Source organism: Selaginella moellendorffii, unplaced genomic scaffold, assembly GCF_000143415.4.
Source record: "Selaginella moellendorffii unplaced genomic scaffold, v1.0 SELMOscaffold_0, whole genome shotgun sequence".
NCBI lineage: Eukaryota > Viridiplantae > Streptophyta > Lycopodiopsida > Selaginellales > Selaginellaceae > Selaginella > Selaginella moellendorffii.
Genome location: NW_003314261.1, coordinates 2,035,599 through 2,047,930, shown reverse-complemented (window position 1 = coordinate 2,047,930; position 12,332 = coordinate 2,035,599). Strand labels below are relative to the sequence as shown.

The 12,332-nt window shown below is 47.2% G+C and overlaps 3 protein-coding genes across 4 annotated transcripts; 1 reads left to right on the top strand and 2 right to left on the bottom strand.

Annotated features, from left to right (window-relative positions):
* Positions 1-257: 257 nt before the first annotated feature.
* Positions 258-2,452, bottom strand: LOC9655802 (cytochrome P450 716B1). Its single transcript, XM_002960150.2, has 3 exons — positions 1,026-2,452; positions 721-914; positions 258-664 (listed from the first exon to the last, which is right to left on the bottom strand). Exons 1-3 carry the CDS (start codon positions 1,978-1,980, stop codon positions 371-373), a joined length of 1,443 nt encoding a protein of 480 aa, XP_002960196.1. The 5' UTR covers positions 1,981-2,452; the 3' UTR covers positions 258-370.
* Positions 2,453-2,530: 78 nt separating this feature from the next.
* LOC9655801 lies at positions 2,531-5,813 on the top strand. Of its 2 annotated transcripts, XM_024673790.1 has the most exons (17): positions 2,531-2,697; positions 2,751-2,786; positions 2,843-2,881; positions 2,930-3,033; positions 3,088-3,209; positions 3,260-3,297; positions 3,343-3,594; positions 3,647-3,715; positions 3,774-3,844; positions 3,896-4,183; positions 4,240-4,352; positions 4,412-4,512; positions 4,563-4,750; positions 4,817-5,232; positions 5,279-5,324; positions 5,398-5,489; positions 5,553-5,813. In XM_024673790.1, exons 1-14 carry the CDS (start codon positions 2,560-2,562, stop codon positions 5,073-5,075), a joined length of 1,818 nt encoding a protein of 605 aa, XP_024529558.1. In that variant the 5' UTR covers positions 2,531-2,559; the 3' UTR covers positions 5,076-5,232; positions 5,279-5,324; positions 5,398-5,489; positions 5,553-5,813. The 2 variants fall into 2 exon arrangements, with proteins under 2 accessions (XP_024529558.1, XP_024529550.1); XM_024673782.1 differs by having other exon boundaries at positions 3,260-3,594.
* Positions 5,814-5,885: 72 nt separating this feature from the next.
* On the bottom strand, positions 5,886-8,617 carry LOC9655800 (protein CUP-SHAPED COTYLEDON 1). Its single transcript, XM_002960149.2, has 3 exons — positions 8,054-8,617; positions 7,472-7,779; positions 5,886-6,943 (listed from the first exon to the last, which is right to left on the bottom strand). Exons 1-3 carry the CDS (start codon positions 8,247-8,249, stop codon positions 6,266-6,268), a joined length of 1,182 nt encoding a protein of 393 aa, XP_002960195.2. The 5' UTR covers positions 8,250-8,617; the 3' UTR covers positions 5,886-6,265.
* Between the last annotated feature and the right edge of the window lie 3,715 nt (positions 8,618-12,332).

Genomic DNA, 12,332 nt, shown 5'->3' with positions numbered 1-12,332 from the left:
TATCTTTTAAAAAATCATCAATTAATTTTATTCTCTCTAATAAAATCATCTTGTTTGTTGTTTTCTATATTGTTATATTTATTTTTAATAAGATTCTTTTTTTTAGTCTAAAAATTTTTTATGGTTAGTATTTTCCCACTCATTTAGAAACAGAAGACAATAAATAAAAATTTCCTCTTTTATAGTATTGGTGAGTGCTATAGGGTTCCTGGCAAAGGAATGAACAATCATTGCAACCAGGCTTGGTAGTTTCACTGTTGAACTCAACACTAATGTCAATTCAATTGTTAGCATTTGGCTAAGTACTGCTTGTGAAACTTACAGATTCAAATTTTAATCAGCTGGAAGATTCTATAGTCAACTTCTTTAATCAGGTTCGCTTGTGAAGTTTGACATTCAGTCCATTTTGTGGCATTGGCATGGGATCCATTGTAACCCCTTCGTCAGGATCGGCCAGCTGCCAGTCGAACCTCAGAACCAGATGATGCAGCAGCACCAACATCACCATCTTGGCATATTCGTTGCCCGGACACATGCGAGGACCCCCTCCGAATGGAACGTATGTGTATGGAGCTGGGCTGTCGCCCTCGAAGTGGCTTGGATCGAATTTTTCTGGATCCGGGAAGAACTCAGGCAACTTGTGAGACACCACCGTCCAGCAGGCCTATAATAGAACAACCGATGAAGCTGAAATAGATCAAGACGGGATATAGCCCGTACCTTCCAGCCTTTGGGGATCAGATAATCGCCAAACTCGAAGTCTTGGATAACCTTTCTATATCCACTTGGTGCTGGAGGTTGCAACCTCAAAGTCTCTTGCAAGACTCTCCAGCTCACCTTCATTCCTCGAAGATCATCCCATTCCAGGCTGTAGCCGTCCTGACCACTCTTCTCCTGCGAGATTGCCAGATTTTCTGCACGAGTGCAGCATTCAGTATTAAAAGCCATCAGAGAGTCCACCGCAAGAATATCATTGATCATGAGGATGATCCGCAGCTTCTATAAGATCAAGTTCGGCTGCTTACCTTGAAGAACCTGGTTCCTCCAGTAGGGATTCTCAGCCAGGAACTTCAATGACAGGGTGAGAGTTGAAGAGCTGGTGTCATGTGCAGCGAAGAGGAGCAGCAGCAGATTGTCTTTGATCTCAGCATCGGTGCAAGCGGGCTTTCCATCTTCATTGCGGTAAGACAACATCACCGAGAGCATATCACTGGTTTCAGATGCCCTGCCTTGCAGGAGCTCCTGCCTCCTCTTAGAAATCAACCGGCCCAGAAGGTCATGGATAACCTCTCGCCTTTTCAGAGCCTTGTGAAACAAAGTCCCTGGAATGTTCAGAGGCAGCTGGAGTAGTCCTTTGGTCCAGATCGCAAACGGCTCCTCTAGCTCAAGCTGCTCCTCCTCCGTCTCCAGACTCATGAACGAGCTACAGGCCAGAGAGAATATGAAGCTCTTGACAGCAGGATAGATCGCAAATTCTTCACCAGCGTAAGCTTCCCAATGATCTTCCAAGTGCTTCAAGCTCAACTGGCTCACCCTCGGAACATACCTCTGTAGAGCTTCCGGCTTGAGGAACGACATGAACACCTTCTTCATCCGCTTGAAATCCTCACCCGTCAGGCTAGTGAGGGAACCAGGACCCAGAAGGCGTTTGAATCCCACAGGCCAGCTATTGACTACCAGTTTCTCCTCGCTGCCGAACAGTAATTTGTGGCCTGCTGGGGCGGGCAGGATGACAACAGGGGAGCCGAGCAGCGACATCTTGAAAACCGGGCCGTACTTGGCCCGCTTCTCGCCGTAAAAGCGCCACGGATCATTGCGCTTGAGCGCTTTCACAAAATTCAGAGAGTCGCCAATCACAGGGACTCCCAGACTCCCAGGAGGGACGCGCCCCTTGCTGCTGCTGTTCCGGAGGAATTGAAGAAGAGATCTGGTGAGGATGAGGAGCGCTGTGGAGACGAGAAAGAACACTACTATCATCATTTGGTCTACTTGCCCTCTTCGGATTCTGCATTATCAGGATATACCCTTATTTAGTCAACAACTTATGCGGTGCATTTGAACTACGAAAATATCAATCAACTCAGCGCCAATCCAAAAAAATGTAAGTTAGTCACCTTTGCTGATCTAGCCGCTCCATGCCCCACCTTGCACCATGCTCCATGCAAGGTAATCTTTCTCCTACCTCTCAACTCCAAACCCCTGCTCCAAGCTCTAAAGCTCCACACTCCACTCTCCGCTGTCTATTCTCCATGTTCCACTCTCCTCACTCTTCTACCCTCCTAGTCAAACCGCAGCTCCTCGCTCCTGTGCTCGCCTACCTGACCAACGATCTTTGGTTAAAGTCGTTGGTGGTTGATTTGTATTAGTATGCATATTGTGATCGTATCTGTAAACACATTCTAGTCAAGATGTTAGTTACACATCAATTTTTAAATGCACATACTCAAATCCTTTAAACTATTTTCATTGGTTGATGGTTTCTTTAATGTTAAAACCCTAGAACTGAGTAGTTTTAGGTTTTTCGAGATGATCGAGGACGACGAGTGGGACTTGGCGACGATGCTGGAGATCGATCGCCTGGAGGCCTCTGCAGTGAAGGCGAGCCAGCGCCAGCAGCGAGCAGCACCAGCCGCGCATTTGTCAGAACTCGACGAATGGGACGTTGGCGCTTTAGGGATGGAAGTGTCCTGCCCACAGGTAAGTTCTCTGCCATGACCTTCTTGATCCAAGCTCGCTACTTTCCTACGCAGCTGCAAAATGCGAACCAGAACTTGGATGCTGCTCAGGTGAAGGGACTTGAAATTTTTTCTCAAGAAAATTTTGATGGCCTGTGGATATGCAGCAAGAAATCGAGCGTCTTTCGGCAGAGCTTCGGCTCAAGGTAGTATTTCGCCGAGAAAAGATCCTAAGAAACACTGGAGCAATGTAGGATCAAGAGATTTTGGAAGAAAAACGTCAGAGTTTACAGAAGGAGGAGCACTTGCAAGAGGCAATAGCCGTCATGCAACGAGAAATCTGTGCACTCAAGAAGCAGTAAGCTCTATACTTATTTGTTGAAATGGAAACATTCCTTACTGAAACTTTCAGGTCCGATGCTGCAGTTGGGGAGAAACGAAAGCGAGAAATCCTGGCTTGTCAGGTTGCATCTTTCACGGCCAAGGCCGTGGATTCATCAAAGCCAGGGGTTACAAACATTGATGACAGTTCTGGTATGGTTTGCCATCGGCTTCTTTTCTATACTCTCAACTTCCACTTTCAGCTGGCGATACCGTGAAAAGTGGTGCTGATGCTTCTCAGGTCTGCGAAGATTTTCATTCACCCTCACCTGTGAATCTGATGCAGGCAGATCGCGAACCGATTCCGTTTTCTTATGCAGACTCCTCTGATGTCGTGCAAAAACTCTACAGCATATGGCGCATAAAACCCAGAGAAGCTGGAAGCGAACTTCTTACAAGAATATTTACATGGTGTGAGAGGGACTTATATGCCCTTCTCCGGTCTGAAGATACAGAGATGGAACATCCGCTCAGGTCACAGGCAAGCGTTCAAGCGTCAGGAACTTGTGCCGGAAACCTGTGTGAGGCGCTCAAGCAGGTCAGTTGAACATTTCTTCTCGTGATTCATTACATCGCGCTTGGATGGACAGGTCATACAGGGGCTCCGCTCCGCACATACGTTAATTACCCCGCTATCTAGTTATTTAAGCTCACAAAATGTGAGTATGTTGTCCACTATTCTTTGGTTTTATTGTTTGTTTTCTTCTCTTTTGGCAGACGTTGATAGTACGAAGTGCCTTGCGTGTATTTCAATGTCTGGTAGGGAACACATGGAGTATTTTCTATAGGTGCTCTTTCTATTTCCTCTTTGGATCATGTGTATTGAGCTGTTTGTTCAGGCAATCTTATTCAGAAAGCTGTCAAACGGAAGGCAATGGGTGGCATAAAGATGATATCTGTGGTCACGTTTTCTCCTCTCCGAGAGTTACGAGCAATCTGAAAACTTCGGCGAGCTCAAATGAAGACGTGAGAAGAGGAATTCCGACGGATGAAGGGACAGCGCTTCGATTTTTAAATTCGACGCTGCAACTAGCCCAAAGCCATGCTGATACAGGAGTGAAGCAGGAAGCACTGTTGCTTGTTGCCTCATTTGTCATCCATACAAATCCTACGCATGAAAGATTACGGTACGAAAGCACCTTGATACTGTTTTTTCTTTACTTCTGTATTGTTCGTTCAACAGGGTTGGAACTGTCCTCCTTGAAGCCGGAATAATTTTGTTGCTTAAGAAAAGCGTTGCTGTTTCTTCAGCTGTGCAACTTCAGGCTGTGCGAATTGTACATCTTCTTATCAATTGTAAGGTCTGTCGTTTGCATCGCTAGTCATTGTATCTCAACTTACACTCTGCATTGCAGGTCCTAGGATTTTGGAAATCATTTGTAGTCCTGCAGGGCAACTTGCAAGCATTTTCAAGGACTTGTGTGCATGCCTAACACAAGATGAAGATCCCGTTCAGGTGAGAGTTATCAACGTGCCGCATTTCTCTAAACCTTAGATACTTGCCAGGACTATTGGCTGCGGAAGTCCACCCTGCTCTCGATAGCGTATCTCATGTCAGCTAAACAAGAACGTGTTCTGGCTCTGGTTCAAGAAGACGGTGCTGTTTCAAACGTGGCGAGAGATCTTATTTCCTTTCTAGACTTGGAGCTTAGATACGAGGAAATGAAGAAAAATGGTTCCAACACCAGCGACAGGTACTCCAATGGTGTTTATGTTTTAATCAGTCATTCACAACCATTCCATGGAACCATACTGCGCAGGTCACCTTTGCTGCCGGAAGCAGTGGCTCTGCTTTTTCAGCTCGGCTCTCATGCAGCAACAGCGACTTCACTTTTAACAAAAACTCCCGAAGCGGCAAACCGGAGCTTGAGTGTGACCAACAGGCTAGTCGCCCTCGGCTCACAATCCTGCGTTTCAAAGTCTGGTAGAAAACCGTCCTCCATGAACGTGGTGGAAATGGCAAAGATCCTGAGAAGCAAGATTCTCTCGAGCTTTAGAGATGCTTCGGTTGTATCATGACATACACTTTTATTCACACTCACAGGTGCGTGTATGTATCATATTTAATCACAGGCGCTTGCACAGTTTTGAGCTTAACACGAGTGGAAACATCGAGAGGGAGTTTAGAGTGCGACAGTGGATGATTTTTACTTGTGCAACCTTGGCTCTTCTTCAGGTACTTCTCGTATTCGATTGATGGTGATTGACCACCTTCTATCTAGAACTCGCCGGGTACAGGAACAGACTATTCGGGCCTGAATATACAAGGTACTTTTCACTCGTTGATCGAACCATCACCATCTCTCTCATCTCGCCTTGACTTGTGGATGGATTTTTTCAGTTCCTGTGTGCATCATTCATCTCCTTGGCGAGTAAAGAACGGTGGTTGTCTCTGCACAAGTTGCGAGCACGGGTCTCTCAGATAAGCAGGAGGTATTGGTGAATATGATTGATTATCTTTGCGATTTGATCCTTGGAAAACGTGGGAGTTTACAGATGATGCGGTGATGATCAGCTGTGACACAAGATAATCTCCAGCACAGACAAACGACAAAGTTCGGTGGGCACTTCATTTTACAAGGGGAGCTGTTCCGTAACGTCTTAGTCTTAAGCGCCTGCGGGAGGATGACTGGTATTATTTTAATCCGTAAGGGAAGGTGCTTCGCTGCACATAGACAATGGCGAGGGAACACTACTTGCGGGTTTGAAACTTCAACACTCCGTGATGAGCTCACTAAAGCGCCTCCTTTCCCTTTTTATATTGCAGTTTTGATTCAGACGGGTACATGATATCCGGAGAAACGAGAACATGTTCTTGAGAGCCATACGTAGCTAGCCAGCTGGTAGAGACTTTTGCTGGCTTTTGCTGGATTGGAGAAGCGAGCTTTCAATCTGGGGAGCGTCAAGCGCCGCAGAGATTGCAAGTTTTGCGAATGCACGGAAGAGGAGGAACCGAAAGGAACCAAAACTTCTAAGTTCCAGCCCCGAATGTGAGGTGGCTCTTGGTACGGAAGTGACAACCAAACGTTGTCCTCTCTATACACGCTGCTTCATATTTACAACGAGCGGAGACGAGAAGAGACTCTCTTCACCAGCATATACACAAGGTTCATATCAGATCAGACACTACATTACTTGCTAGAAACGAACAGTATTTACTTTCGAATGGTGTACCACTTCTTTGCAGGAAGAAAGCGACGAAACCAAGATCAATACGTCCAGAGCGACTCGAGATCGACTGCCGAGGAGCCAGCGGCGGCGGCGGCGGCAGCGGCCGCAGCACGGTAGAGTGATGCGTTGGGAGTGGCAACGGTGGAGTGATCGAAGCTGTAAGGAGCGGTGGCATCGTTCATCCAAGAGTTTTCCCGTCGTAGAGTCGACGAGGGGTTGGAGGAAGAGGTATGCTCGTCGTGAAGGTTGAAGCTAGCAATGCTGTTGTAGTGATGGCGATGATTTTGCTGTTCTAACTGTTGGTGTTGGTGGTGGTTTTGTTGTTCCAGGCCGAGAAGCGAGCAAGTGAGGGGCTCCATCTTGGCCTGCTTCATCACTCCCTCGTCGAAGAAGCCAAAGCCGGTGTGGTGGTCGAAAGAGGAAGGCAACGGGAACCTCGCGAAATCGACCATGCTCTTGCCGAGAACTTGGAAGGCTTGGGTGGAAGAGTCGGCGGCGTCGAGCGCGGGCATGCACGAGGAGTCGAGATGTGGGGACTCGAGCAGGGGCGGGAGTGACGAGTGCTCGTCCGAGTGCTCGCACAGTCCGAGGTTGGATTTGCTGGTGGTGGAGGTGGTGGCGGTGGTGGGGGCGATGCGAGACTCCTTGTACGAGATCAAGCCTTTCTTTCCTCCGGGGCTCTTCTGGAAGATCCGGCACACGACCCACTCCGAGTCCTGCAAGGAAAAAAATTTAACTTCGGACGGTCAGTCTCCCGATCGATCGAATGGAAAGAATGCTTCTTGGAAATCATGCCACAAATCAGACAAGCAATCAAATCGAGAGCACGAATTGGATCCACGATTGAGTGTGGAGGGAGAGAGAGAGGGAGAGAGAATTAATTATCCCCTCTCTCTCCTCCTGGAGTGATGTTCTTAGTTTTTCCCTTTAAAGGCCTTGTTTTGTCGCCCCGTGTGCTGTCTCTATGTGTGTCTGTCCATGACTCCCATCATCAGGGCCTACAAAAAGAGAGAGTCGAGTGCTGCGCTACTGGATGGAGCAACAACAAGAAAGAGAGCGGCCAAAAAAACAAAAAGACGATCCCACACAAAAAGTAAAACATTCCTCCTCTCGCTGCAGTAGGAAAAGGGAGAAGAAAATCCAGGAGATGGAAATCTATGCCCTGAGCACAAGAAATCTAGCCACCGCAAGCACTGCAATCTATGGAAGAGAAAAAGAAGGATTTGAGTGAGCAAAGTGATCACCTTGGATGTTCTTGAGTTGTGAAGGAAGGCCGCCTCGCCCTCGAGCCTGTACTCGTGCATGATCCAGTTGGTCTTGACGCCCTTGGGAGCTCTCCCTCGGTAGAAGACGAGCGTTTTCTTGGCGCCAACGAGTGTGTTTGACGAGGAATTGGTGGTGGAATTGGCGGAAGTTCGTGTGATATCGCGGTCTTTGCCAGTGGCTTTCCAGTATCCGGCCTCGGTGGCTCGGTTTGTGCGCATTCCCGTAGGATACTTTCGGTCTCGCAGCGTGAAGAAGTACCATTCCTTCTCTCCCATCTTGGCCTTGTCTGTGTGGAGCAAGAGCCAAAAACGAAAGTGTTAGTAGTGCTCACGGACTCCAAGAAATAGATAGCATCTAGCCAAGATTATGAGAAACGATGCATAGAATCGCAAGAACAGGAGAAATTCCAAGACCCTCTATCACGGGAAGCGCGTCGCTCCAATTTTCCAACACGGCACGAAAACTCGAGAAAGAAACATGAAAAGAGGAACGAACTCCCACTTCTTCCCAAGAAGAATGAATCAAATGCGAATCAATGGAGAGCTTGGAGGTGTTCTTACCTGGCAGCTCCCATGGTTCGTTCTTGTTTAGATCCACGTCTTGGATGGCACGAACGCTAAACTTGTTATTCTCCACCTTCTTGATCAAGTAGCAGTCGATGAGCTCCTCGTCCGTGGGGTGGAATCGAAAGCCTGGAGGAAGCAAAGGCTCGTTCCTCCGGGAGGAGCTACTGGAATTAACACCGCCTCCCTCCATAGCTTAGCTTGATCCACAAGAAAACGACGATCTTCCAAGCGAAAGAGAGAGAGAGAGAGAGTGTGTAGAGTTGAAGAGGGGTGAGAGGAGAGATCTATCAATTCTATAGAGACTCTCTACAAACTACACAGTATATGGAGGCTCTCACACCAATTTGATGCGCCTAAGATGATACCAAGCTCACACCTATGAATGAAGAAGCCATGATCACAGCTATGAAATTTGCAACCGGAAATTGCCAAGGAAAATCTCTCGCCTTTTCCTTTCTTTTTGCCTTGAAATATGGATTGGAATCAAAGATCGAGTGCCTCTCTCCGCTCACTCCCACCTCTCTATGACGAGTGAAAGAATGAATGCACGACCAAAGCTCAAATGGATGGAGAAGTGTTAAATATAAGAAAGTGAGAGGAACGAGAAGCATGTCAAGGCACGCGCAAGCCCATTCCGCCCGCCGCTGGATGGAAACACGTGGCCGCATCGTCGTCAACAGGCCTTACGGCGCGGAAATGTGGCCTCGTTCACACTTTCGTACGCACAGTTCACCCCCTGCCGTACGTTGCTAAAAAAATTCGAGTTATTTTAGTATTATTATGTCGTGCTGGCTATCTTGATCTGCTTGTCAATAATTTTAATTCTGTGTTAATGGCATTAACTAAAACTAGAAAGAAATTGGGAGCAGTGCTTGGTGATTGTTCATTCCAATTGTCTGGGAAAGAGTAATTCATTGTTGTCACTCCAAATGGATGCGTAAAAAGATGATGATGGTCATGATGCTGATGATGTGATGACCGCATACATGCATGGGACCATTGCCCGGCGGCGATGCTCATGCATGGGGCCATGGCATGGGATGGCCCACTTTCAAAGCGTTCTTCCCAGGAGTTTTAGAGTGTCTGGTCGCGGTTGGGCTCGTGTCCCTCGTTTGATCCAACAAGACCTACTGCTACATCTCCGCTTTTGTGCTCCAAAACTCCACTGTTTGCATTGCCACAAGTCAATACACTACTCGCCTTCTTCTTCTTCGCACCCTGGCCAACCAGCACCATTTGCTTTTGTAGATTAAAAGCTTGGGAAAAACAAAGATAAAGAAGGATTTGTCTGGCCAATTCCAATTCAAGCTCTTTCAGGCTTCTCTTTCAGGCTTGTCTTTCTATAAACAAGGCGATTGGGGCGTTTTGTTATCCGACTGTTGCTCCAGCTCCTAAAAACCAGAGACAAACAACATGCATGGGAGCTTGGAATTTCTTAACGTTCTTTTCCACGCATACCCCCCGTCACCTTTTCATTCTTTTCTTTGGTTGTTTCGTCCGATATCGATATATCCACACACTCACCGCCTTTGTTTATTCTTCCGGGCCGCGGCAAGGAACAAGGAACAAGTTGTCACAAAACGAAAACGAACGATGCCCTGCTTCTCGGCCAGGAATGTAGGGGGAGTTTGAAGAGGACAACGTCCCGGCCCCTCATCCGGACCCGCCTCTCATCTCGGAGCCCTGTGTTGTGTGAGAAGCAAGCAACAGCTCCACCTTTTTAAATACAGAAAAACCACGAAAGAACTTACGATTTTCGCGTTTTGTTTATGCGATCGCCGTCACAAAGAATGGTATCCCGCTACTCCAACTTCCATCCCACAATCGAATCGGATCGCACCCCTCGCGCACACTGCTGTCTGCGAGAAAAAGGATGGATAGATAAATCAGTGCAACTCCAAAGCTCGTGGAAGGAAAGGAGGGGACAAAGATCGGGTGCATTCATTGCTCGGGAGTGCTCTACCTCGTGCAGATTAAAATACATTACAGGTACCGCGGTTTTATCCACTCTACCTTCCACGCCTTTGCATTCTCTCTCCCTGCCAAGAAAACAAAAAAATAATGGAGTTGCTTCATGGAGAACATTACCTCTAGTTTTTCCATGGGGTTGATATTAATCATTGGCTCTCTGGAATTTTGGCAGAAGAATGGCCACTCGTTTGCTAGCTGTGCGAGTTGTTTGTCAACTCTGCCGCTCATCGGCTGCTGTCTCGCCTTGGTTTTTCTATAGCTCTAAGAAAACAATCCACGAGAAGTTACTGACACAAGAGAAGATTAAAAGAGATACGTACCGAGGAAGTCTACCACCCGGCGAGGGTCCCCTCTGAATCATGTAGGGAACTCGTCCTCGCATCTGTCGACTGGTTCGCATCAGCATGAGCTACAACATAACACAAGTGAGATTTCGTCTCTGTGTGTAAAGATCATTGCTTGGCGAGCACAACATGAACGTAGCAAAGATCTTCAAAGACGGACACCTTTCATGTGGGGCGATGGAAATGTGACTTCGAAGTCTCGCAAACCCGCATACAAACAAGGTTTCTGCATAGGACAGCGAAGCTTAGAGCATCTAGATCCTGGATATCTAAATGCTTACAGACATGCATGCAAAGGGAAAGCTTGCAAAAAAAGCCTCTACTGGCACGTATGATTGGATTGGAGTTCGATGAACTTCCAGCAGCCTGTAGAATGAGCCAGATGCAATACTCTAATGCTGGAAGCAAAGCGTTGAAAGTGAGGTGTAGAGAAAAGCTGTCCACAAAAGCTTTGGGATAACGGCATCTCTGTGAGCTCGATACCGTATGCCATGAACATGGCATGAAAGTTGAAAAAGAAAAGACATGGAAAATAAAAAACTCTCGCGTAAAAACGGAAACAAATACCTGAGTTCGCAGTTTTCCACTGAAACACATCCCACGTCCAAACGGCACAGGTGTCTAATCCGAACGGAAACAAAGTGGTCAGCAAAATCGACCTGTACGGGACTCGCTCGGCCCCGAGAGCAAAGGAAGACAGTAACAAACTTTGATACCCCGCAGTGGTCCAGGTAGAGCGAAAGCAACAACGCACCGCTCGACATCTTAAATGAAGTCGACAGCCGCCTGCGCCCGATGGATGCTTACAGTCCAGCCGGTGGAATTATTACGCAACACATATCGCAGTCAGGGATCGAGATCAAGTAACCAAAAATGTTTCTTTCACTACACGTCTCTAGAAACTCTGCAAAAAAAAACAAAATAGAAGAAAAAAGGAATGAGAAAAGCATCAACGAATAGGGAAAAATCGTCTAAAAAAAACAAAAAGAAGATAAGGAATGAGAAATGAGAAAAGAAGGGAATAAACTCTAGAAACTCTTCTAAGAAAGAACAAAAAGAAGATAAGGAATGATGAATGAAACAAAAAAACAAAGAAGTAAAAAGAAAGGAAAATTTATGGAAGCCATGCAATGCAGTCACTGCCTACGTTGCCGAAAGAGATAGAACACCGAGAGAGAGAGAGAGAGAGAGAGAGAGAGAGCGAGAGAGAGCGCGTACCCGAAGGGGAGAGAAGCTGTGTACGGAGAATCAACGGCGTTTGTGGGGCCCACGTGGCCGCCAATCATTTGAGGGAGGCCGGCACGCACAATTCCATGGGACACGTGGTGCCGACACGTGTCCCTCATATCCTCCTTTGTCAAAGTTTCTACGCTGGTTGATGCACCACACTGCGTGCATGGCCGCTGGAAAGAAGCTTCCAATCTTCTCTCGTTGGCAGGCAAGAGTTTCGTTCGTTCTCTGCGAAGTGGAAAAGAAGAAGAAGAACGAAGACACGCTGGATTAGTTCTATCCTGTCATGGCACAAAAGCGTGAAGTACCTGAGAGAGCCGAGCGTGGAATTTTCTTCGTCTCTTCACCTGTTCAAAGGCCACGGCGAGAAGCAGCGCGCAAAACTAAGTACCTGGAGACTGGCTGGATCAGCAACACCAGCAAACGAATGGTGCAAAGCATTTGGTCCTCTGGAAGCCAGTCGCCTTCACGCACTTTAACCGATCTAGCTCCGATATAGCTCTGCGTCAGTGTTGTATGAAACAGCTCTTTGTCCACTTAGACGGCGTGCTGGTGCTGCACAAGATAGCAGTCGAGGAGATAAGGTAGCAGCAGCAGAAAAAAAGAAAAGAAGAGTGAAACAAAAAAGGACGTTTCTCACATTACCTGGCTTGACTAACGGAAGAAAGTCGACCAGTCTTCCGTGAACTTCAGACCCACGAAGTTTCTACTGGATTAGTGAGAAGCAA